The 26,670-nt window shown below is 44.0% G+C and overlaps 1 protein-coding gene across 1 annotated transcript; it reads right to left on the reverse strand.

The window, feature by feature from the left end:
* Positions 1 to 1,596: 1,596 nt before the first annotated feature.
* Positions 1,597 to 26,621, reverse strand: DUSP3 (dual specificity phosphatase 3). The gene is made up of 3 exons (XM_020794069.3): positions 26,413 to 26,621; positions 6,710 to 6,936; positions 1,597 to 2,149 (listed from the first exon to the last, which is right to left on the reverse strand). The coding sequence occupies exons 1-3, from the start codon at positions 26,532 to 26,534 to the stop codon at positions 1,941 to 1,943; spliced, it is 558 nt and encodes a 185-aa protein (XP_020649728.1). The 5' UTR covers positions 26,535 to 26,621; the 3' UTR covers positions 1,597 to 1,940.
* Positions 26,622 to 26,670: the final 49 nt, after the last annotated feature.

Consider the following 26,670-nt stretch of genomic DNA (forward strand, 5'->3'; position numbering starts at 1 on the left):
ATTTAAGTTAATGCTAATGATCCCGTCTCAGACTAGATTTCAGATGGGAAGACAAGAGGGAGAGATGGGTGCCGGTGCTGGTGCTGTTCTTTTAAAATAAGTGAAAGCAGAAAGGGCCAAATTTGCAACTTTTCAGGTGTTCTGATCTGTTCCCTCTGCAATCTTATAGTCTTGCATTCACATCAACTAGCTTTCTGTTCCTGCTGCAGATTCTCAGTGGCAGCCTGGTTTTTCCGTAAGAAAAACACCGATGGGGAGCTCCTGTCTCAAGAATAACGCTGCACAGCATCTCAGCTACGGAGATTAAGAAGGGAACCGAGCGCTGGCTTTAAATATCTGAAGTGTTGTCATGGAAAAAAAACACAGAGCCAATTTGTTCTCTATGCCTATAGAGGGCCACGGTTAGAACTAAAGAGTGGAAATTACTGTACAGGCAAGCAGACTTTGGAGCAATGTTAGAAGGAGTTCTCTACAGCAGGAGCTATTTGATCCTAGACTAGAGAACTTGAGAAGTGGTGGCTTCTCCTTCATTAGAAGTCTGTGTGCAAAGGCTGGATAGCCATCCGTTGGGGAGGTGTGGCTATTGATTCCTCCACAAATCAGGGGGCCAGACTAGATGACCTCTGAGGTGCCTCTGACCCTTACATTCTACCTTTCTACAAACAGTAGGATACAGTTGTGCCCCGCTTTACAATGAAATCGGTGTACGACGATCTTTTTGCGATCGCAAATGCAATCGCAAAACGATGGACTGAATAGGGTTTTTTCGCTTTGCGATGATCGTTTCCCTGCTTCGGGAACCGATTCTTCACAAAACAATGATTTTCCAACAGCTGATCGGCGGTTTCAAAATGGCCACCGGGTAAATAAAATGGCTCCCCGCTGTTTTCTGGGACGGCTTCCTCGCTGCACAGGCACCGAAAATGGCCGCCCTATGGAGGATCTTCGCTGGACGGTGAGTTTCCAGCCCACTGGAACACATTGAAGGGGGTTCGATGTGTTTCAATAGGCTTTTTATTTTCACATTACGTTTTCTTTCTACAGCGATTTCGCTGGAACAAATTAACGTCATAATGTGAGGCACCACTGTAGATGGAAATTACGTGGGGAGGAGGCAGTGCACCAAATGAGCCTGGCTCAACAGGATGGGGCCATATGAGCTGAAAATATCTAAGGACTAAGCAAATCAGGAGTTTAACCTGCAGCTGATTTGCCAACAGTGTAGGAGTCACATGTCAAATCCAGCTGGCTAGTGCCCGAGGTTTGCAGTTCTGGTGTGTTGGCAACACAAGGGCTGCCTGGCAACTAGGGGTAGTCCAACGAAGATCCCCGGCAGCCATTCTGCACAAAAGCACGTGGACCCAATCCCAGCTCTCCCAAACCAGTGCCTTTGGCAAAATATTAACAGGCAGGCAGGCCAGGGGATAGCTCTTGGCTCTTCATGTGTAAACTGAAAAGCTCTCATTTAAACTTCAGTAGGAGCAGCACAAGATAGTCTGCATGAGGGCCCAGAACACCACAAATGAAAGGAGGTCAAGGAGGCGCAGCTGGCTTGGGAGAGTCCTGGCAATAATTTTCAAGAAGCATTCACAGTCGTGATACAAAGTGCTTTAAAAAAAATCCACACGCACACGTGCGCGCGCACACACAAATATTACACTGGGCAGACTCCAACATAATGGCACAGAAAAAAAAGCCAAAGCTTTGTTGGTGGTGGTGCTGGGAGACCCACCTCTAGGAGTTATTTCAATATTGCAGCAACTCTCTGGTGCCTACCGAAAGAAAGAAAAAAGAACAGGCTCTTTCCCTGCCCACAGCAGAAGAAACAAGATGGCTTCTCTTGCCTTCCTTGCATGGCCTGGCAGTTGGAGCTGTCAACCCAAAAACAACGAACAGAGTCCTGGGAAGCCGGGCAGAGAAGCCGAGCCACGAGGCAGCGGTCACGGTTTCTTCAGCTTGCCTTCCTTCACCAATCTCTCGTTGAGCTGACAGAGCTGCCTCAGGAAGCCATCGTTGGGGCCAATCTCCCGCTTCTGTCGGACGGCGCTTACGGCAGTCTTGACATCCATGTTCTGCCGCAGCATAAGGTAAGCAATGACCAGTGTTGGCGAGCGGCTGTAGCCTTCACGGCAGTGGACAAACACCCGGCCTAACATGTGGAGGAAAAGAAGAAAGGAGCAAGAAAGGACATGTTTTATACCACAGTTTGCAAGGCTCATGAGCTACCCAGGACAAAAAGAGAAACCATCTCTCTCACACATAGCTCCGTGGGCAGGTCTACACACACACACCAATATACACACATGCTGGCTGGATAGTTCAGGGAATTAGGTACCTAGCTGTGGAGCCAAAGGTAGGGAGTTCAACTGCCCACTGAGCCTCCCAGAAGAGACAGCCTGGGTGGCCTTGGGCAAGCTGAACAATCCCAGGGCACCCCCCAGAAGAACAGAATGGTAAGCCACTTCTGAATACCCTTTACCTAGAAAACCCTGAAAAGGGTTGCTATAATTCAGAATTGACTTGATGGCACACAATTATTATTATTATATATACACCTATCCATTTTGACGGAAATCAACCCCGAGTGCTCACTGGAAGGACAGATCCTGAAGCTGAGACTCAAATACTTTGGCCATCTCATGAGAAGAGAAGACTCCCTGGAAAAGACCCTGATGTTGGGAAAGTGTGAAGGCAAGAGGAGAAGGGATGACAGAGGACAAGATGGTTGGACAGGGTCACTGAAGCGATCAACATGAATTTGACCCAACTCCGGGAGGCAGTGGAAGACGGGAAGGCCTGGCGTGCTCTGGTCCAAGGGGTCACGAAGAGTCGGACATGACTAAATGACTAAACACAACAACATACACCTATACCCATACCTACATGTATACACAAACACGTTTTCTATATAAAAAGTCAATATCTATGCCTATATCAACACGACACTGGATCCTAATGCCAAGGGAGGCAGACTATGAAAAATAAAGCAACAAGAGCCTTGCGGCGCAGTGGTTAAACTGCTGCATTGCAGCCAAAACTGTGCTCGCGACCCAGGGTTCAATCCCTGGTAGACGGCTCAAGGTTGACTCAGCCTTCCGAGGTCTGTAAAATGAGTAGCCAGCTTGCTGGGGGAGGGGCAATATGTAGCCTGCATAATTAAGTTGTAAACCGCCCAGAGAGTGCTTGAAGCACTATGGGGCGGTATATAAGTAGCACACTTTGCTTTTGGATGGATTTTTAAAGAAAAGAAAAATCATGGGAGGCAGGATGCCTAGCTCTCCCCCAACCAAGAGGAGAAACAGCTTCTGTCTACCATCAAGCAGAGTGAGGCAACCATCTCAAAAAGCAGATGGTGTGTGTGTGTGTCGGGGAGGGGGAGCCACTGTATGCCACATGGCCTGTCCTACAGCCCTTATGTTGGCCTACTGTCCTTCAGGGACAATGGAGGACACGCTCTGATTTTGAAAAGTTACTTTCAACTTCTGGTTCACTTTGTTTCGGTATCCAAAATTGGAGGAAGGGAGAATTGTCATTTTTGTCTGTTCCCTCAGGTAACAATCTCTTGAGCCATCTCTGCTTTCAACATCTGCTGCTCCACTCCAAAGTTCTTCTCTGCCTTTTGGAAAGTGACTTTTTTAAGGTATCCCTTCCTCCACCTGCATGGCTGCTGGCCACTCCGTCTAGGAGATTCTAGAAGTTCTCTGGAGATTCTCTCACCTCATCGACTCCAAGGGTCAATGGGGTGAGAGAATTTCCCCAAGCTCTGCAAAAGCCAGCCAATGCCTGAAATCCTTTTAATTAGCACAGTAAGTCACATTAGAGTATGCCCACTGAATCAAGGGGGAATTTGGTGAATCAACTCCTTCATAATTTCCATCAATTCAAATGGGCCAACACTAGTTGAAACTTTAGTGTAAATTAAAGCTAGATTTTGAGTTTGTGGATCAACAGTTAATTCACCATAAACCCATTGATTTAATGGGCCTCCTCTAGTTATGATTTACTTCGCTAAGTCAAGGGATTTCAGCCAATGTGATGCAAAAGAACAGCCAACAAAGATTGCACGGCTGTTTTTACTTTTCCACCCGGAGAGCTTTTTCCTGAGAGAGCTCAAACTTCTATCTTTATATATAAAATGGGGCTACAGTACATCTGTTCTTTTTTATCTAGCAAAACCAAATTTCTTCCACATATTTGGATGGGGAAGAGAAGGTGAATCATCTAAAGCTCCTTCAGAACCCCATGTGTGCAGCACACAAACAAGAATATTGAGTGTACATATTGGGGTGGGGAGGAGGGGGAGGACAATTCTCCTCTTCCCCCCTCCCAACTAAATCCACAACAATTAAATCCTTCATGATCTCCTTTGAGCTTTTTTGTCTGTCAACTTGGAAGAATCACCAAGAAAATCCTCAATCCACATCGCGTAGAGTAATCATTTGCAACTCCTTCTGCAATATCTCCAGAATTCAGAGCTGAGGAACGTTACTTTTTGACCATGGCCTCCATCATTCCCAGAAAATCTGCCTCTTTGCTGGGGATAATAGTTATCGTAATCTAGGAGTACAGCAACTTCTTGAATCCAATCCCATTCCATTGCAGTGGCGACACCTTCCTTAATAACTGAAGTTTAAATACTGTACACACACACAGAAGGAGCAGGGAAAGAACATGGTTCCATTTTTTAAAATGCAGGCCTTTCTGGCAGCCAAGTCATATCTTGGCATTACCCACACCCAGCCAAGCCCATTTTGGCTTCTGCGATGGAATCCTCTCCTCCTGATGCTATTGGAATATAAAGAAGCCCATGTATGGGTGAATGTTTTGGGATGAAGAACCGTCCTGCTCTTTTCCGATCCTCCAGTAGAAAGTACAGATGATGAAACACCACTTTAATCTTCATGCCCCGAAAATGGGGTGTTTTCCACACAGACCTAGCCCCTAGCATGGGTACTCTGAATCACTGTCAAATAAATAATAGTAAACAAGTTTCAGCCACTTGCCAAGCGCACTGGTGTTTTTGCAAACAACAAACAGCCAAGAAAATCGTCCCAACAAACCTATTGATTTTGGACAATGGTCTAAGTGTTGTTGTTTTTTAAATCCCAACCAAAAACAACAGACTGGGACAAAAAGAGTCCTGTGTCATGTTTCAGAAAACAATGAGTAGAGATTGCCTCTCCTTATCATTCGGTTTGCCCCACTGAACTAAACACTAGAATTCTCACTGGGGTCAAGAAGTACAAAAGGTATATATAAAAGCCTATCTTTGAGCAGAGCTTTTATGTGTTAAATGGGAGGACAAGCCAACAGATGCATCTAAAGAATAATTTTTAAAGTAATATTTTTAATGCTTCAACACTGCTTTCTGAAACATTATTTTCTTAAGATTAGATGCATTCCTTCCATTTAACATGAAAGTAGAAGCACTTTAAATCAAGCACATTATTTCCAAACTCTGTCCTTCACCCTAACCTCAACCACACTCCTAACCCTACTAACTTTTAATATACTGTATTGGAATTCTCATAGGGGTCATCCAATGCTGAACACTTCACTCAAATTGCATTAACCTTCACACCACACTGAATCCTTTAGTGGCCATGTGACTTTGGGCCCAGATCTGAACACTCCCTGATCTGAATGTAATACTGGTGCAACTCCAGAAACAAGGGAATAGTCTGGGTTGGCCAAGAAGGACAAAATCCATACAGCAACAGTGCAGAGTTGCTATCAACATCCTCTGTTCACATTCCCCTCCCAATTGTAGTATGAAGAGATTAGCAGGAGTTGCTTTACAAGCTGTGAAGCCACAGGATGCTGAAGCTGAAATGCAAAACTCGACTTTCACAGCATTTATCACTCCCCCACCAAAAACAAAAAAAGCACAGAATCTACCACCAGCCGCTAACTGAAAGCTATCTACTGCAAGCAGACAATAAACTATACTTCTGGGCAGAGATTAAAGTGAATATAATTTACAAGCGTCTCCTGTTAAGCTTCCTGCGCTGCCTTTGATTCCCATCCACACATGGTACGACCCTTAAACTCCACTCCTCTGCACAGCGAAAAAAAGTAAAAGTCATACAGATGAGCAAGGGGGAAAGATCATAGGATCCAAAACAAGAAAGGACTACGTCAGTGAATGAACACAGCCCTTCAGATGTTGCTGGACTGCAACTCCCATGACTGAACCAACAGTGAGGATGATGGGAGTTGTAGTCCAAGAAGATCAGGAGCTACACATTCCTCAGTCTCCTCCTGAGGCAGCTAAACAATTTTTTTCCACACTGTGGTTGAAATCCTGTTGCTAATTATAGTCACAGTTAGAATTTTTGTTGTTTAATTGTTAAGTCATGTCCAACTCTTCGTGATCTCATGGACCAGAGCACGCCAGGCCCTCCTGTCTTCCACTGCCTCCTGGAGTTTGGTCAAAGTTAGAATAGGCCCATGTGAATCAACTAAAATTACAAAGGAATGGACTTAGCAAATCCCCACTGATTCAATGGTCTTACTCTAGTTGTGTCTTGTTATACTAAGCAACAGGATTCCAGTCTATTGTTCTAAATCAGCTTTCCCCAACCTGCTGCCTGCCTCCAGAAGTTCTTGGACCTCAGCCTCTATCAGCTGTAACCAGCAGAACCAACAGTGAGAGTTGTTAGTCTTTGTAGTTGAAGGAGGAGGCTCCAAGTTGGGTAGGACATCTTACCATCTTTCTGCGCTAATGCCTTTTCAATGAAGTCCGCTGCTTCCTCAAAATAACGGCTGAGGTTGAACTCCTGGGTGTCGTTGGCTTTGATGCCGTGGTAGGTGATGCCGCTTCCTTCGTAATATTCGGCGTTAGTATTCACGTGCATGAAAGACTTGCCCTCTGCTGCATTCAGGATGTGGGTGATACCCAAACGTTGCAAGCGCATAATATTTTTTGCTATGAACCTGTGAAAAGGGGGGGAAAATCTGTCACGTAGGGAAGAACAGAGGAGATCAAGAGAATCTCAGGAAAGTTCTATTAAACTGTTGCATCTATGGGCTTTGAAATCTAGAGAAACAGAAATGAGACCTTCAACAAAGTCCTGCAGTGTAGAGTGGGCCTGTGAGAAATACCGTAGATTAGTGAGAAATAGAGGAATTTTGCAGGATCTTGTAGAGACATAGTGATTAAGTAGATTGCTTCTGTAACCAATTAGTACATGCATTCATTAATTATGTAGCTGACATTAGGAATTTTAGGGGAGGTCCGGGAAGCCAATGGAGAACATACAGATACGGGAGATGCCCTATTGTACTGACAAAAAGATTGAGTGAATGAACCTGGTAAATAATGAAGAAACATAATGGGTCAGTTAGAATGACTGCAGTGAGGTTAAGGGAAGGGAACATATACCAAATAAGGAGAGAAATAAATAAGAGTCTGGGGTCCAGGTAAAGAGAGGAGTGGGAGATGTAAACAAAGGCAGGACTTTCTGTGATCAGTTTAGGCACATTGGATAGGCTGTACACCGTGGAGTACCTAGACCAATGGGGAAATGAGGGAGGGACTGATACTAGAGCAGAATCAAACCAGATTTTAGTATAACCCTTAGCAGAGAAACTAGGCCCCAGACATTCGCGCATAGCTCAGGCAAATAGAGAAGCATTCACAGATAGTATAGGATTTTCCTTTAGTTACTCTTCCTTGCACCCCTTCACCTTTGATCTAGCAGATGGCCAGCTAAGGAATGTGACCAAGGAGGAACCAGGCGATAATAGTCGGAGCATCACCAGCAGGAGAGCCAAAGAGTGAAGGCCATATATCAGGGCCCAGGGAAGCCTACACATAAACATACCAAAAGATAAGATTCTTTTCCCAGACATTTAGACGCTTCCTGAGCATAAGCAAAAGACACATGAGCACACAATCTGCATATCTATAGGTAGCCAATAGGTTAACTTAGTTGGCATCATTGCCCAATGAGGAACTGGATCCAAACTTGGGGTACAAATGACCAATAGAATTGTAGTACCTTTATGACTCTTTGTTGGTATCATTATAAAATATATGTACACTGTATTTTTGGGGTCTTCTCTGCTTTTAAGAGAAGTCCCAGCTGACCTTTTCTTTGCCGCTATTCAAATAAAATTGGGTCTATGGTTCAGCTGTTGCATCTATGCCTGGTTCCTTGCTAGAGAATCTTAGAACCCAAATTTGGCTGGTAACAGGACAATGCAGCCAGGAGTAGGGGATAAATATCATGCTACCTGTAATGACAGGTGTGCCTACCCAGCTAGGACACCTGCCTTTGCAAAAGTGCTTTTAATAAAAAGAATGCTGTTTGTATTCGTGGTTGTCTGGTTACTGCTTTTAAGTAACAAGGGGTGAGCATTTCTCACAGGCCTTCCAGCTATTGCATTCAGTTCCTCTTCCATATTTAATCCGTTCCATTTCCTATCAGTTGCTCTTCAACAGGATACTCCATTCCGTTCATCCTCCATAAGGAAACTCTATTGCAGTGGCCTCCAACCTTGGGTCCCCAGATGTTCTTGGACTGCAACTCCCAGAAATCCTGGCCATCACAGCTAGTGACGAAAGCTTTTGGGAGTTTTAGTTCAAGAACACCTGGGGATCCAAGGTTAGGAACCACTGCTCTATTTTATTCCCATTCCATCCTGATTTTCTATCCCTACCCACAATAGTCAAAATCTCATAGCCACTAGACAGGTTTACTGTTCATGGGGCTGTTGCCTTTTATTCCCGCTGCACTAGTTGTTGGGTTTTTGCCCCTCAAGATGCACTGTACTTTTGCAAATTGTCAGGATTCCCCAAAACTTGCTGACATCCCCTGGGATGCATGTTTTGACATTTTCAGATGCAAGAGCAATGGCACTACAGCATAATGGCACTTCGGGGGGGGGGGAAGTGGAGTAAGAATTATTGGCCTGAATCCTATTCTCAACTTATGTAAGAAGAAATTGCCCTGCTAAGTCTTGGCTGCAAATTGTTGCTCATTATTGAGGTGCATTCTTGGGCATGCATCCGCTTACAGCCAGCAGCTGGTAGGCAAGACATGTGCAGCTTCCCCTTACACAAGCATAAATGGACTATAGAATTCTGGCTACTTAATTTTACCCAAGAAACTGGTTTGACTTATGTGGTGAACAAGTCCCATGCTTGGAAATGTTACTTTTTTGATTACTGTTCTCAGAATCCCCAAGCAGCACAGGAGTTATCTGAATGAATAACCTGTACCAGGTCTTTTCAGTTTTTCTGCCTTTAGGGAATTCTTTCGAAGACATTTTCCCAGTTACTGCACTCCTGTATGCTACAAGGGGTTCTGGGATTCTCTGTGAACTTGGAGGAAAGGACACATTCACTTAATGCAGCATATTAGCCACAATTGTCAGGTCTCATTTGGTTATGAGTAAAATTTAGAACTAAATTGTACACTTCAATAAATTAGTTGCATGTACAGTATTTCAACCGTACTCCCAAGTTGGCACATAGGAGCTGGCCCAAATGAGGTCTATCATATCCAGCTAAAGGAAGGATTAAATCCTTCCTCCTACCTGGTTTTCCTCCTAACTTAAACACACACAGAGAGAGGGAAGGGGTGGCTACTGTATAAGGAAGATAATGTCAATGAGTGCTAATGGTGTTCTTTCAGGTGAATGTAAGAAAAAAGAATTTAAAGAAGGATTTAAGGAAGAAAAACAATTGGCACGGAGAGCCTTCTTGTACTGTATTTAGAAGGCTTTGTTCAGATCAGGCCAGAAGCACTTATGGGTAAAAAAAGGAAAATTTAGTTGCCCATCAGGCATGTGACTGTAGCCTCTACTTTAAGCCTTAGACTATTCCACTCCTCTCTGGACCACCCTCTGCAGCTCTGTTTTTTTTTGGGGGGGGGGGGGGAGAAACAATCTACACTGGTGGACTCATTGTTTTTGAGGTCAAGGTTGTCTAGCATTGCTGAACTTCCAACAATTTACAAAGTGATGCTCTATTCCCAAAATAAACATCATGCACAATGCAAAAAGTGCATGCTTGGAGCAATTTTGAACTTCAATTAGATCACTAAAGGGCAACTGCCTCCCCGGCTCTTCGTTCATTTTGCTCTCTATAATTGTATCTACCTTGCATTTTTAGTTTATCTTCAGGCTCAATAATCTTATTTTTAAAAGCAACTCATGTTAACAATTTAAACTAGCACCAAAGTAGGCTCCAGAAGACGCTAGGCAGCAAGGCATTGTAAGTGCCCCCACCCTTGCATTTAAGTGCGCCTTTCCCCTCCATTTCCTCCCCTTGCAGGCCATCACAGATCATGCCCTCCCACCACGAGCTTACATTGCAGGAAATATTCTTTGAGGCAGAGTGTGTGTGGTTTTGTGGTGACACGTAGAAAGTCTATTTGAGGTCTGAACAATTGCTGCATCGGGGTGAAGAAAGAGAAATCCAAGGAGGCATAAGGAGCTAACCATCAACCACCAATACATAGGGATGGGCAATCTGTGCCTTCCTGTCTGGTTTTGCATTGCCACCCTAAATACAACCTTACTACCACTGCAACTCAGCAACACAGGAGTAAAAAAATACTGTAGGTACATAGTACACATGTAGCTTGTAGTTTAAGGGGGGGGGGTGCACTGGTTTTGCTGCTGCCACAGAATTTCAGCAATAGCCTTGACCATTTCCAGAGGACAACCTTCAGCTCAAGATCCACAAAAGTTGCCCATTTCTGATCTAATGCTGATAAAACAGAAGCTTCTTAGCAATGTACAACTACTGAACAGACAGGACCAGGTTGGTTTCAATCCTAGTAGGTGTTATTTCCAGCATGGAAGGGAAGTTCCAACAGCTGTCCCCTCTCTGGTTGATGGCTGCAGTCTAGCTGGCCTTCTCCTTACCCAGGTAAAGATCTAGTCTGCAGTTGGACTAGCTAACGTTTTGGGTCACCTTTCAACTCTACAAGCCTATGTTTTTCTGGCAAGGCTACAGGTTACAGCCTCCCAGCAGCCAATGAAGCCAGACCTATGGCAAATCTTCACATGCACTGTCATCTCAGCACTTGATCTAATTCCATCGGCAAACACTGACCAGGCCATCAGCTGCATCTTTCTTGAATATGAGCTATGCGACAGAGTCTTCCACTGCACCTGGGGGGGGGGGACCAACTTGCTTATGTAGCAGACAACAGGCCATGTGTCATACAGTTCTCTCTGCTGCCAGAGAAGCCTGCCTCATTCTGCCCAATAACCGTTGAAAAGAAACTCCGTATGGCGTACTAAACAGAATTTCCAAGAATGGAAAACTCAATACAATGAATGTATCTAACATAAGATTGTGATTATTTATAATTGCACAAGCAATTGTGTATAACTCAATCATTAATTAATAACAATACTCCCTTGCGGCTCATGTGGGAATGCTTGTTATTGAGAACCTGGATCGACACCACTTTAATAGGAGGAGGATTCCTAAATGAGGATGACTCCATTTCTTTTTCAGGGGTTTCAGATATTATTCTAAAGACTTGAAGACTCTTGATAAAAGACTACAAAGCCAGCGAAGTGGTGTATCAGGAATAAGAAGCTTGAAGCTCGTTGAGATTGTACATTTTAGACTGCTTTTATCAAGGATTATCGGGAACTAGAGACGACTTATTCCAAGCTTTATCAGAAACTCAACATGGACATTTGACGTAAGAATACACTATGTGCACCTTGGATTCTTAATGTGGAGTACGTAGGATTATATATGTATTAATTTATATGCAATACTTTACAGTTGGTTATATTATTTGTTATATATTACTTTATGGCGGAGTTATATATACACTATTGCTTGTGCTGTTATAATTACATTAATTGTATTGAGTTTTACATTCTTGGATATTCTGTTTAGTACCCCGTGCGGAGTTTCTTTTCGACTGTTGTTGTTTTCTCTATTCCCAACTTCCTACATCACTCTGCCCAGCAACGGAACTGTCCCAACATGCTGTGGTGGTTTGCTTTCCCCTTCCTGTTCATTGTTACAAACCATCCCTCTCACAAACACCCTTCTGCGGTGTACGTCTGTCCCATGGTGGCATATTGGAAAAACAAGCAGGGAGGAGGAGGAGGAGGAGATGCCGAAAATCAAGCCAATTAACCTTTAGACCAGGGGTCTCAAACTCAGTTACCTGGGGGGCTGCTGGAGGCAGAGTCTGGATGAGGCTGGGCCGCATCAGATTTTCCACCAAGTGGAGCAAGAGCCCAAGGAAGCTGCCCAGGAATTTCCTTAGCCCAGCTGGGGCTCTGAGGAGGAGGAGGAAGAAGAGGGGCGCGCGAGCCCTCGTCGCTGGCCATGACCCCCTCCAGCTCCTTCTTCACTACCACCACTACCACCACCAGCAGCAGGATGAAGTGGAGAAGGGAGGGAGCACTGGTGACCGTCTAGCTAGTGGGAGGAGGGCATGATATAAAATTTTTAAAACCCTCACAGAATTCGCCTTGCCAAAGGAGAAAAGCCCCCAATGTACCCACGAAATTAAACAGAACGGGGCGGGGGGCCCACAGGTGTGTGTGCGTGCGCACACACAAGCACACACACATGGAGGTCTGGCAACCTTCCTCTGAGGGCCCCCCTCAAAAAAGGTGCACTCAGCAGCAGCTGCCCCCACCATGACAGAGGAGCAAATTTTGACAGGTGAGCCCAGGCAGCCTCTAGAGACGAGGTGGCTGAAGTAGGACGAAGACGAGGAGGAGGAAGCACCGCTGGGTGGTGAGGCGGCCGCTGGCCAGGCTAGTGCTGGAGGTGCCGAGAGAGAAAGAGAGCCAGAAAGCTGCTTCCCTGGAAGAGGCGGCGGCAGCTGCTGTTGGCGGCTTGGAGGCACTCTTCGAGGATGGACCGGGAGCGAGCTCTGCTCGGCGGCAGCTCGGGCACTTGGGGAAAAGGGCCAGCAGCACACCTCGCTTGCCGGCTCTCGCCCAAGACAGCGCCTCTTGTACCCTCCATCCGGAACTGCAGCCTGCCAGCCACCCCGCCTGTCTGCTGGCTGGCAGGCTGCAGTTCCGGATGGAGGGTGCAAGAGGTGCTGTCTTGGGAGAGAGCCGGCAAGTGAGGTGAGGCTTTTTTTTGATTCTTGACAGCAGAGGACGCGTGGACGCTTCAGGGGGGGGCCCCCGGCAAGGTGGAGGCCACAAACTATCATCCGGCAGGCCGCAAATGGCCCCCAGGCCACATGTTTGAGACCCCTGCTTTAGAGCATATCTGACTCCCAGGTTATTTATTATTTATTTAATTTGTTTCTTCGTTTCATTTTTATATGGCCCATTTGGCCAAAGGCCACGCTGGGTGGTTTGCAACAAGAAACACACTGCAAACATGCCTAAAATAAAGAATGTACAACCAAGGTTCCCTCTAAAGTGAGCGACTGCATGAGTGTGCATGACTCCACCCCTCTGCGCTGCTTTCCTCCTCCTTCACACACCCACAGTGAGTGCTTCCAACCCCTTTGGGGTTCTGGTCATGATGGAACACTGCATGGAGGCGACAGAGTTGCGCAGGGGGGGCAGAGTCACGAGAGACAGGGTTGGAGCCCCATCTAGTGGGGCTGAAAATTAAAGGGAACGTTGAATACAACCAACTTAAAAATAATTTTTAAAAATTTAAAATAAAGAATAGAGTTAAAAGACACCAGAATACAATTACCATGAATAGACAATTCAGATAGTGTTCTAGTACCCCCCCACACACACCCATCATGCACTTGTAGCAAGTTCATCAAACAATTCCCTTGACCTTCCCCACAAACTCCCACAGAGAACGAACTGCTGGTGCCAAGGAAGGGACAAGAATTTGGAACACAGCCCCAGTTACCAATAAAAAAAGTTCAGAAAGCCCACAAAGCTTGAATCAAATGTCATGTCTTCTTCCACTGAAAAGTGCTGCATTGACAAGACCCAAAATGATGAAGCAGCTTTTTGGTTAGGATCTATTTGCATATCCAGAGGAAGGGCATCGAGGAGAGGAGACGGAAGATCCACACCGTCTTGTGGGCTTACACTGATGCTTATGCGTTTACAGTATTTATTTAAGAGACGTCTGTGCTACCCCACAAATGGTTCTCCGAGGGCCCCCACATCAAAACCATGTGAAATATTAAAATTCAAACTCCACATTTCACAGCAGAGAGATAAAAAGCATTTTTAAAACCAGTCCTAAAAGCTCTAACAGCACAGTCTTTAAAAAAATGCCAAAAGTCAAGGAGCCTTTAAAAGCTGAAATTACGGTCATTAGGAAGCTTAGGAGAATTGGAAAATCTCTCCTCGGTGCCACAAAGAATACAAAGAAAGTACCCAGTGAGATTATCTGTCAAGGATGGTCTACAACCAAGGCACTACTACTGCAGAAGCTCTCTCTTTAGTAACCAAATCTGACTAGGCAGGGGTACCTAGGAAAGGTACCCAGTGAAAACATCAGTCTGGCTAGGAATACATACCGTGTTTCCCTGAAAATAAGACAGGGTCTTATATTAATTTTTGCTCCAAAATGCATTAGAACTTATTTTCAGGGGTTGTTTTTTTTTCCATGTACAACAATCTACATTTATTCAAATACAGTTCTGTCATCATCTTCTGCTTGCTGCACAATGGTGGAAGGCGGGGTTTCACTTAATTGAGCCTTATTTTGGGGGTAGGGCTTATATTAAGAGCATCATGAAAAATCATACTAGGGCTTATTTTCAGGTTAGGTCTTATTTTGGGGGGAAACAGGGTAGGAGGAGGTGAGAAGCATAACCTCAGCTCATAACCATAGACACATATCCTCCTCTGAATGCAGATGCATGCAGAAAAATGGTGCCCGTATGCAATTCGTGTAGGGGCAGTAAGCACACCAAGATGCAGGGTATGTGTGTTATTCTCCCTCTGTGTGCCACTAACAATTAGCAGGACTTGGATCCAACATTTCAGTTGATCACTACTAACTACAAGAGTTAAGAAAAAAGCGCAAGAATAAAGGTACATCCCATTAACTGAAGAGATATTAATAGCAATGTAACAGTTTTATCTGAATGGGGGGAAAGCCTCTTTCACTGTTTCGGACATTTAGATACCACTCTATCAAACCATGGTGTACCCAAAACACTATTTAGACTCCAAACTGCAGAATGTGCTTTCAAGTGTAGAAGCAAACCAGGGTTTATACTGCTCAAACATCAATGGGGATTCCTCCCTAGGGCTGCAGAATTTAGGATTGCAGAGTTACAACTGTGCATTTGTTCAAAACATTTAAATATTATATTTTAATCCAGTTTTAAAATCCATATTTTAATCTGTCCTCCAGTTTGACAACCCTAGAGGTAGCTTCCACTCAGTATCTTAAGACAAATATTACAACAGGATCAAAAAAAATTAAAATACAGGGTTATAACAGCAGATCAAATTAGGATAAAACCAACTCTATGCAATTCTCTCTCTCTCTCTCTCTCTCTCTCTCTCTCTGTGTGTGTGTGTGTGTGTGTCTGTGTGTGTGTCTGTGTATGTACTCAGAGGGTGCACTGTCCTCAATTACAGTATTCCTAAACAGTGGATGTAAACAAGTCAGAGGAGGGGAAATCTGCCACCAACTCGAACTGCAGATCTTTGCACCATTTGAATGGTGAGGCATTGATACAGCCTAAAAAATTTCGTGACAAATTTAGAGAAGACTCTCATGTTCAGATCCACGACGACAAACAGTTCCAGAGGAGGAGAGGGAGGCCTTCTTCTGTTGCCATTACCAAGGGAAGCTAGAAACACTGGCCTGGCCCAAATATGGAACATGCTCCAGCGTCAAGCCTTATAATGTTACTCTAGCTGCCAGATCAACATTACCCTCAGTGGAACATTATGCTAGCAAAGAAACTGCCTGTGTCCAGTTATAAGAAACCTCAGCAACCTTTATGCTGTAGAGCTTGACTAGAGACAGATGATATTGCCTCAGGATAGAAATGTAAACGTTCATGCCAACAGGCATTAATTACTATATCAACCAGAAAGGGGGGGAAGCAAAAAACACAGCAGAGGGAGAGGAAAAACCCACATATTAATAAGATTAAAACAGAACATCCTTCAGCAGTGATAAGCAACTGAAGCCACCCAAATGTTCTGGACAACAACCCCCATTTTTTGACCTTTGGCCAGGTAGATTGGGGATGATGGGAATTGCTGTCTAACAGTGTCTTGGGGGGAGTTCTCCCCCTTCACATTCTACAGCCAACTGGCACAAAAAGAGCTCTAGGTTTTCTCAGTCTGTTCTCCTTCCTGAGAACAAGCTAAAAAGTTGGTGCCAAAATCTTTCAAAGGATCTTAAGCTCCAGTAGTTTATTCAGAACATTTTAATCTCACCTCTCCTCAAAAGCAGCCCGGGGCTCCCTTTCTTAACAGTATTCCTGCCAGGTAGGCCAAGGAACCTCATAGGCAAGTGGGGATTTGAACCTGGGTTTTCCCATGTTCTTATCAGCACTTTGACTGGAAATGCCTCTGCTAGAGAACTGGAACTATCTTTGACTGGACATTCTGCAGAAACAGATTTTCTCTTTCAGCAAATCCCAGCTCCAGAAACAGAACTAACTCTTGTTAGGAATGCAAGAAGGAAAAGAAAGGTTAAATCTCTTAGACTCTGATTTCTTTTGTTATCAAGCTGATATTATTTGCATTCTATTAAACCTACAGATTTCAATGGAAAGAGGCATGTAACTTCGCTTTCCAGTTTGGTTTTTAATGACAATTATGATGTGCTATCAAGTCAATTCTGATTTATGGTGACCTTTTTTCAGGATTTTCTAGGTACTGTAGAGTACTCAGAGGTGTTTTACTTTCTTCTGGGTGTGCCCTGGGATGGTGCAGCTTGCCCATGCCTACACAGGCTGGCTCTTCTTGGCCAGAAGAAATTTGTTCAGTGACACAGAAGGTGCAGTAAGTGAAAGAACACTGTAGGAAGTTGTTAATCTGACTTCTAGATAGTTTGTTTTTTAAGAAATCATAAAAGCCATACTCATACAATAAGTCATGGATAAACTGCATCGTGGCCTGCCATTCCTTCATATTCCTCCTATACAGAATCTCGCTTAAAACTTCCTACAGCAGTTTTTTCCTGCATGAGTCTAACATGCCATCATATTATCATGTTAAAATTGATATGTTTTCCTTTGCCCCATTATTTCATTTACTGTATCTTCTGTGCCACTGAACAAACTTCTTTTAGCCAAGAAAGAATAAAACAAAGTCCGTATTGTATAGCTCAGTGGTTTAGGTATCTGGCTGTAGAGCCAAAGGCTGGGTTGTAATATCAAAGTTTCCCACAAGGTGGAACCAGAGAGTATTTCCTTGGCCTGTAATAGCCACAACTCAACATGTAGATAATGTGCAATTACATAATTTAATTACATGACTAAAGCAATGACTATAATGGGAAGTAGGGACGTGGTGGCGCTGTGGGCTAAACCGCAGAAGCCTGTGCTGCAGAGTCAGAAGACCAAGCAGTCGTAAGTTCGAATCCACGCGACGGAATGAGCACCCGTCGCCTGTCCCAGCTCCCGCCAACCTAGCGGTTCGAAAGCATGCAAATGCGAGTAGATAAATAGGTACCATCTCGGTGGGAAGGTAAACAGCGTTCCGTGTCTAAATCACACTGGCCATGTGACCACGGATTGTCTTCAGACAAACGCTGGCTCTATGGCTTGAAGAGCGGGATGAGCGCCGCCCCCTAGAGTCGGACACGACTGGACAAAAATTGTCAAGGGGAACCTTTACCTTTACTATAATGGGAAGTGGGCTGTTAAGACTGAACAACACAACCAGTTCCTTTTGAAATACAATGTCTAATCTTATGTCTAAATATAAACCAAAGACATCTCTTTTTCTTTTTTACACCAAAAAGCCTTGATGTCACTCCAAGTGGGAATAATGCTATGATGATGATGCAGCATTCCAAGAAGCATGCTTGAGCTTAGTTTGCTCCATTCAAATCTCTTCTCATAAATGTGTACTGTATGTGTGTATGAATATTTGTATGTATTAAATGCCTAATTATATATACATTATATAAAGGTGCCTGGAAAGTCTTTTGCTAAGGTTGTGTTGTGCCCTGTAGTAGACCTTCAGGAGAAAGAGAACTTCCACTGTCTCACATTATACCCGAAATGTAACCTTTATATTTTAATTTTGTTTCAACATCTGTTGCCTCAATCCTCCCTGGATTGTTTACCTCTTTCCTTTTCTTTCTGCAGATGCTGCAGTTCTTCATCCCCTACTTCTAGCTGAAAGAGGTTTGACCTTTTATTTCAAGTACATTAATTAAAATGCGTAGAATTCATTGGCGCTTTGCTTAGCTAGCAATCCCATATCAACAACCTTGTCAATATTAGCACCAATCAATGTCAGATAGCAGATGGGCAAAAAGGGACTTTGTATGATACATCACTGAGGCTCACCAATATTTAATCCAGTTCTGGTTTGTCTGAGAGCTGGTGAGGTGGGGCAACCACTGTCTTAAAAGATCAGGGTTTAAACACCTCTATTACAGACTCACTGTGTGATATTAGGCAAATCAAGGTGACAGGTTGAAGTACAGTCGATCTATCTCATAGTCTAAATTCAGACATCATGTCAAAATAAAGTTGAAGGAGCTGAATCACAATTTAGTGTGAGGTCTGAAATGAAAAGGTACAATTTGCAATCTATCAGCAAATTAAAATCAGGGCTCAGATAGACAGGTAAATTGAAGCAGACTGCATTGGGCTAAATAGGGTTGCTTTAGGTCAAATAAAGTTGCATAGAGATGCATGGTGTGATCCTTGCATCCACATGCAAAGATTGGGTGGTCCTGGGTCAGGATGCTATATTGCATCTCAAGTGACCCTGTTTAGCAAAATCTTCTTTCCCTTTAAAAGGAAAGATTCTTTCCCTTTAAAAGGAAAGATTTCTCAAGATCCTTAAACAGCTGGCTAGCTGTCCCTTTTGAAAAGCCTCTTAACAATCTTATTAACGATCTTGCCTCTCAAAGGTCTGGAGGAATGAAAAACTCCCAGCTCTCATTTGAAGGGAGGGGAGAGAAGGTTTTGTATTTCTTTTTAATGGTTTGTTAACTGGCACAAGTACATCAGTGATAATCTGATAGGACTTGAAAAAAAATGTCAGGGCATAACCAATACATTAAAAACAATTAAAAATAAATGCAAAACTTCCACTTCCCTGCCCTGCAAAGAAGAAAGCAGATTTTTTTCCATTTCTCAAGACTGTTAAGAGGCAAGATTATTAAGAGGCTCCTCCTAAGGGACAGACAAACAGCCACTTTGGTTCAGTCTCAGCAAGAGATGGGGGTATTTTATTCGTACTGTATATGAATATTCCCATCTCTACATATCCTGGAATCAAACCAAAACAGAACGATCCTATCAGCACCTAAAAAACAGTAGCCTCCAACAGGGAGACAGAAAGGTGCAAGTAGAAATACTCTGGAGATGGGCTGGTTTGTACTGGCACCTACATTTTCTGGTCATAAGCAAAAGGAGCAAACCAGCCCCTCCCCAGAGCAGACCAAAGAGCAAGACAAATGCCATGTAGCCAGGCACTCAGTTCATGGAACTGATTTAAATCAAATCAATTCAAATCACAATTTAATTTTAAAGTTAAATTGTGATTTAAATCAATTCTTTTTAAAAAGCACACATTTTTTTCTTCCCTGAAATTATGTTTCAGCATGTTGTCTAAACTGACAAATCAAACATCTATAGTTCTGACACCAGGAATCATTGAATCTGGAACCTGGAGTGCTGATTAAATTGAACATGGAAAGAGGTAAAACCAGGGATTGGCTGTATTTCCGAATGCTTAAACCAGATTTAGGGTTTTGAACCGTGGTTATCAAAAACCATTGTATGGCTGGTTAAAAAATTGTGAGAACTCTACATATAAATACCTCAGCTGCTTCTTAAGTTTCAAATAAGCTAATGTTACTATCTAGTACAACCTATTCTGAAGAAAGACCTGCTGAACACAGTGGAATTACATCCGAATGAGCCTATAAATACAGACACAGTCCTCAAGACCAGTATCTGCATTTATCCTGACTGTCCAAATAGAGGCACTGTACAGTACTTCATGACAGACTGACCTAATTTTGAAGATAAGCACCAAATACATTGTATTGTTTTAATGAAGTAAATACATGCATAACAGAACTGTGTTTATATAACGTAATATTTTTGGACAGCACATCTAGGTCTCGGTTAAAACTGTGCAGCATGGTTTGTGGTTAAGTGTGTGGACTATCAGTTTAAATATTCATGTCCAAAAGACTTGAGTATTTTTGTAATCTTATTTACCAATGAGCTGGCTGGAGAGCTCATGGTTTACGTAACCGGCTGCGGAACCAGAGGTATGGAGTTCAATTCCCCATTGTACCTCCTGTTAGTAGAGCCAACCTGTGTGGCCTTGGGTAAGCTGCACAAGAAGAAGGAAACAGTTAATCACTTGTGTATTATCTACCTGGAAAACTCTAGAAAGGATAACCATAAGTCAGACTTGACTAGATGGCACACTATTATTGTTATTAACCAACAGCAAACTCATTCTCCAGATACTTGTATAGTCAGCACTGTATTATCCACACACAAGAGGGATATGGTGGGTTTAAGAAAAGGTTTGCAAAAATCCAAAAATATCTAGAAAAAACAATAAGCAAGGAAACCAGAAGACAATCATAATGACTGGGTATGTTCAGCAGCTGTGGAGTGCTTACTGTTGAGACTAATAGGCAAAGCCTGAAATCAACAAAATACCAAAATAATAGATGTAAAAGAACAATTTCTCATTATCCTCATTAAAATGGAGATGGCAGGGCCACGCCATGAGCCAGATAGATGGGTAACGGAATAAAGATATATGTCAACAGTGACCTTTGATAAGAAGAAGATCACAAACTAGATGGATGGATGATTTTAAAATATCAAGCAGGACTGACATGGATCAGAATAGCACAGAACAGGAATTTGCGGATCCAACATAGGATGTTAATGGACTAGTAACAAAGAATATTGAGAAAAATGCAGGGAGGAGACAGAGAGAAATGTAATAAATCCAATAACTCAGAAAAAGACACAGCTGGCTGGCATCCTGAACTAGAGCACTGCACCCAATGCATCATTTTGTTACATGTGTCAGTACACTTTTGGAGACTTTTTGGAGTATAACCCAACCAGCTTGATCACGGCCATACTAGCTGGGTGATTTGGAGAGGCAACATTTCCAGACTCTGAGTATACTTTTGTTTTCCTTGTGTGGTTTCACATCTATCCCTCTAAATCTTCCACAAGCCCTCTTGAACTAAAAACACCCACTCCCAAACTGGTTGAAACCCGCTCTCAGCTCACCTCACACAACATGCCTGGCAGATCTCTGCCACAGAATCACAGAATAATGGAAGGGACCTATAAGGCCAATGAGTCCAACCCCTCCGCTCAATGAAGAAACACAAAGCAAAGGATATCTGCCAGGTGGTTGTCTAAATGTCTCTTAAATGCCTCCAGTGTTGGAGCACTCAGCACCTCTTGAGGTAATTGATTCCATTAGCGTACTGCTCCAATAGTTGGTAAGTTTTTCCTGATGTTCATATGAAATCTGGCTTCCTGTAACTTGAACCCACTGTTGCATGTCCTGCACTCTGGGATAATCGAGAACAGATCCTGCCCCTCCTCTGTATGACAGTATTTCAAATACAGTATTTGAAAAGTGCTATTCTGTCTCCTCTCAGTCTTCTTTTCTCAAGGCCCAGTTCTTTCAGTCTTTCCTCACAGGGCTTGGTTTCCAGCCCCCTGATCTTTCTTGTTGTCCTCCTACGAACTTGTTCCAATTTGTCAGCATCCTTCTTAAAGTGTGGTATCCAGAACTGGACACAGTCCTCAAGATGAGGCCTAACCATGTCCATGTTGGAACTTTCATTCATAATTTTTATACCCTATACTTGGGGAAGCAAATTTTATTCACAAAAGCTTGTGTTGAATGTTTGATTTTTTTTTAGTGGTCTAAAATTCAGTGGTTCTTAACCCTTGTTACTCAGGTGTTTTTGAACTGCAACTCCCAGAAACCTCAGCCAGCAGAGATGATGGTGAAGGCTTCTGGGAATTGCAGTCCAAAAACATCTGAGTAACAAAGGTTAAGAACCAGTGGTCTAAATAAAGGTATCACCTCTTCTACATCTGGAGCTTTAAAGAGAAGCTTAGACCCTAAATGGATAAATTGTGGCAGGACAAGCTTTCAGCAGATGCATAAAGGCACAGAAGACAGGGAGTACGTCTCTGCCCCTCCCCACCCTTCCAGAGGATAGGTCAAAATAACTGCAAGACGGAAAGAAGAGAAGCAAAAGATCCATCCTGGTTGATTGTGTCATACTCATGTCACAATCACAAATAAAATATAAAGGAAATAAAGTAAAATTTCAATCTTTGATTGAAGAGACATTGAAAACACTTTTTAAAAGCCTGGAGAAATGCAATCACAATGGTTGATGTATGATAATCTTTTTCTTTTTCTTTTCTTGCTCTGTCAAGGTGCTCTGCACTGGGACTGTATCTTAGGCATGCATAAGGACACGTGTTGAGTATAAAAGGCCTCCGGTTTTATTCCTGGCATCTCCAGTCAAAAGGTTCAGGTACTCAGTGTGGTGTAATGGATTGAGTGACAGGTTGGGGCTTCGGAAACCTGGGTTCAAATCCCTTCTTGGCCATGAAAACTCACTGCGGAGCGGCACTGAATATCTCATTGACTCTGAAAGCCCTATCTGTTTCTTTCTGCGGAATTCAACAGATGATTGAAACTACCTGTACCTGAAAGGCAAGAGAGTCAGTATTCATTAAGACAAGACTAGGCTAGACAGAGGGAGAAAGGATTTGGCCCAGTTACAAGGCAACTTCCGAGTTTTTGAAGCTGTGCCATTTAAACTCTAGAAACAGCACAAAAGCATCATGCAAGGAGAGCAACTACTCTCTGGCTAGTGTCACTCAGCCTCCTTTTTAATGTCCAGTTTGTGTTCATTCATCCGCACTGGGCCTATTGTGTTCGGTGTGGAAACATTTGAAACGATAATGCACCACTGATCTGAGTCTGAGTTATGGAGCTGCTTTTTTAAATAAAGAGATCCACCAAAAACACCACCGCCAGCACCACCCCTACCCCAGAACAGATCCAACAGGAGGGATGTGCATGAGATACATCACCTCTCCCTTTCCCCAGTTCCAGCACCTATAGGTGGTGGCCACTTCTACAAAGGCTCCGTTAAAACCAAAAACGTATACAGGGAGCTGGAGGCTTCTTCTCTTCTTGGTTCCCATGGAGACCCTAAGCTAGGGAAGGGCTCTGCCCCTCTTGAGTAGACCTAACTCAGGGCTGGTCTACACATGCAACAGAATGAGGAGCAACCATTCTGAGGTGACGCTGTGGACGTGCCACCATGCCACTTCTGGCAGATGAGAAAATGCCTTCATAATATATCTCCATTTTCAGTTTTTAAGGGAAACTAGCATAGCAGAGACCAAGGAGTCAGGCTAAATCTATTTGCTTCAGGTATGTTCTACTCACAAGAAGTTTGAGATATATGTTCCACTCACACACACTGGAGACTGTTTAAAACAATGCCCACATCCCATCTCATCCCAGTTTTGTCCCGGCTTTCTTTTCTAATACCTCAGGATATTCATTCTTCTTTATATGTAGATCTAGACTTTATTTTCTTTTGTGGCGATTTAGGCTTTTGGGTGCAGAGCCAGAGGCTAGAAGTTCAATTCCCCACCGTGCCTCTTTCACAAAGGCTGGACTCAAGGATCAATAAGGTCCCTCCCAGCTCTGCAGTTCTAAGATTATTATCAATATTTGATAGAGAAATTGAGTGTCACAAAAAATTATCCAGGCCACAGCCTAGCAAATACAAAATACGCCTGCCTCAATAAGCCAGCTGGCCTGCAGAATACAGTACCATTGTCTCTTCTGACCACAGCAGACACCCTAGCAGTTTTTCTTTCTTCTAACTGTATGTGACTTTATGAGGGGAGGCTGGATAGTGCAGGGACAAGAGCAAACATTTTGTATGCAGCCAGTCGCTGTATCAAATCCCAGCCTTCTGAGTTCAAACAAAGATCTCCCAACCCCCTTCTTAAGGCTCAAAAAGACAAGTGCCTGTCAGAGCCAAAACAACATGATGAGTCTATATAATGGAGCTTCATAAAAATCCATGAGCCGCTTTCAAAATTGCAGTAACAAGCTGACACTTTTCAAACTTAGCTACCAGAAAGTGGGGTGGGAGGAAAGACCACAAGGACAAAAGACCAGGGCAAAGGTTCATTTGAGAATTCTTCTTTTACAACAAAGGCCTTCTAAAGTGTGTATCATGAAAAGAAGCAGAAGGCAATTCTCATTTGCAAACTCCCGTCTAAGCGAATTGCAGAATTTTCTCTTCGCAATTATGTCTCAAAGGATCAGGATCTATTCTTTCCCTGTGTCTTCGAAGTCTGCATCAAAGCATTCTCTCAGGTGGTGGCCAGAATTCCTAGAAATGCTACAGACTTGGAACACGTTAATGCAAGATGAGAGGCCCAAGCTAAAGCCAATTTTACACTCCAGCCAGAAAAGCTTTCTGCTACAATTTGCAACTGAGAAGAATAAAAAAAAATGTTGCATTATAAGTGGCGCTCATCAAATAAACCACCACACTCACCCAGAAGCAGATTCCGGTGCAATGAACAAGACCCAATTTCTTAGAAAGGTTTAGGATCAGGACGCCAAACTGTTCACCAGCTGGCCAAAGGCCTGGCTAATCTATCACTGAATTTCAGTTTTGTCCCTTTTATTAAACACAAGTATATCTGTATTTTCATTTACAAGCATGGTTCTATTGCCTCCATCCAGGATATTCATCCACCTGCCATCAAACATTTGAAGTAGAGATGCAGATATGAAATGCATTTCTCTTTAAGTATGACTGTAGCACAACATATATATCTTGGGTACAGCATATGCTTCCTATGCAGAAGGTCCCAGATTTATTCCCTGGGCATCTTCCATTAAAAGGAATCTGGTGGAAGATTATGGATTGAGACCTCTCCCTAACTTGAGCTACAAAGAAATCACAACCAATCAGACTGTACCAGGCTGGATGGACCGATGATCTGACTAAATATAAGACAGCATCAAATAATAATAATAATAATTTTAGAACTGCAAAGCTAGAAGAGTCAAGTGCAGCCCCTGTCAAGGAAGCATCGTAGGGAATTCAACTCCCAACCTCTGGTAGAAGCTCCAATACTTTGGCCATCTCATGAGAAGAGAAGACTCCCTGGAAAAGACCCTGATGTTGGGAAAGTGTGAGGGCAAGAGAAGGGGACAACAGAGGACGAGATGGTTGGACAGTGTCATCGAAGCTACCAACATGAATTTGACCAAACTCTGGGAGGCAGTGGGGCCTGTCATGCCCTGGTCCATGGGGTCACGAAGAGTCGGATACAACTAAACAACAACAAAAAGAGGTGGGCATATTGCTGTCCTCCAGATGTTGTTGGACTGCAATCCAGAGCAGCCTAAACCAGCACAGGGGTGAGGAACGATGGGAGCTGAAGTCCAACAACATTTGAAGTGTCACACTTTGCTCACCCCTGCAATAGATCTTTTAAATGAGGAAACTACTGTCTTCCAAAGAGTTTGGGTTTCAACTCCCAGAAGCCCCATATAGCATATGGAATGGGAAGCAATTACAGAGGTCTAAAGGGTATGTGGGATAAGCATGCAGAACAGATACACTCCTGGCTATCTAGGAACCCGCAAGCTTTTGTCTCAGTCCCTCACTTTCATAATGCCCTGAACCCATTTTGTAAGACCCTAAAAAAGGATCCAGACTGTTACAACCTTAATGTGGGCCCCTCTGGTCTCAGTCTCCCTATCTGTAAAGTGGGAACAGCCTCCCAGCACAGAAAACAAAACAGGGCACAATGCAAAAAAAGGCCTCAGGAAAAGAGTTGGGCTTTATAAATCGGATTTTTAAAGAAATACCTTCCAAGTCAATTGTACAAACCACGAAGAGAAGGAAACCCGGGTAGGTTTCTAGCCTATGACTGGAGGATGGCCTGTAAGTCCTGCGATTGGGCCACCCAGGGCGAGAGCCGGGACTAAAGCAGCCCGTCATCATCATCTCGCCCCCTCAACCAGCACCCTTCCTCTTTTGTAGCCCACCCCGCCGGGACCATCCCCACTACCTCCCCCCACACACACACCGGCGTCCGATCCGGTTCCTCTCTGGCTAATCCCTGGGCCTACAGCCAGCCCGAAGCGGAGTGTGTCCGGCGGGGGGGAGGGGTGATGTCTTTCCTCCCCCCCCCCGAGGCCAGGAGAAGTCGGGGTGGGGTGGGTCGTGGGGAGAGGCAAGAAACTCACGCGTTGCCCACGTGGACGCGGGGCAGCACCTCGTTGCTGTGCGCGCTGGGGAGGCTGTAGCAGCCGCTGCCGTTGGCCAGCAGGTCGTTGAGCTCCTCCACCGAGATCTGGAACTCGGACATGGCTCGCTCGCCCCGCCGAGAATGGGCAGGGCCGCCTCCCTGCTCCCTTCCCCGGGCCCGGCCTGATAGGAGGGGCTGCGATCAGCTGGTGTGCGGCGGCCGGCAACTCCCAAGCGGAGGCCGGGAGGGAAACCGA

The sequence above is a fragment of the Pogona vitticeps genome, chromosome 6, assembly GCF_051106095.1.
Source record: "Pogona vitticeps strain Pit_001003342236 chromosome 6, PviZW2.1, whole genome shotgun sequence".
Classification (NCBI taxonomy): Eukaryota; Metazoa; Chordata; class Lepidosauria; order Squamata; family Agamidae; genus Pogona; species Pogona vitticeps.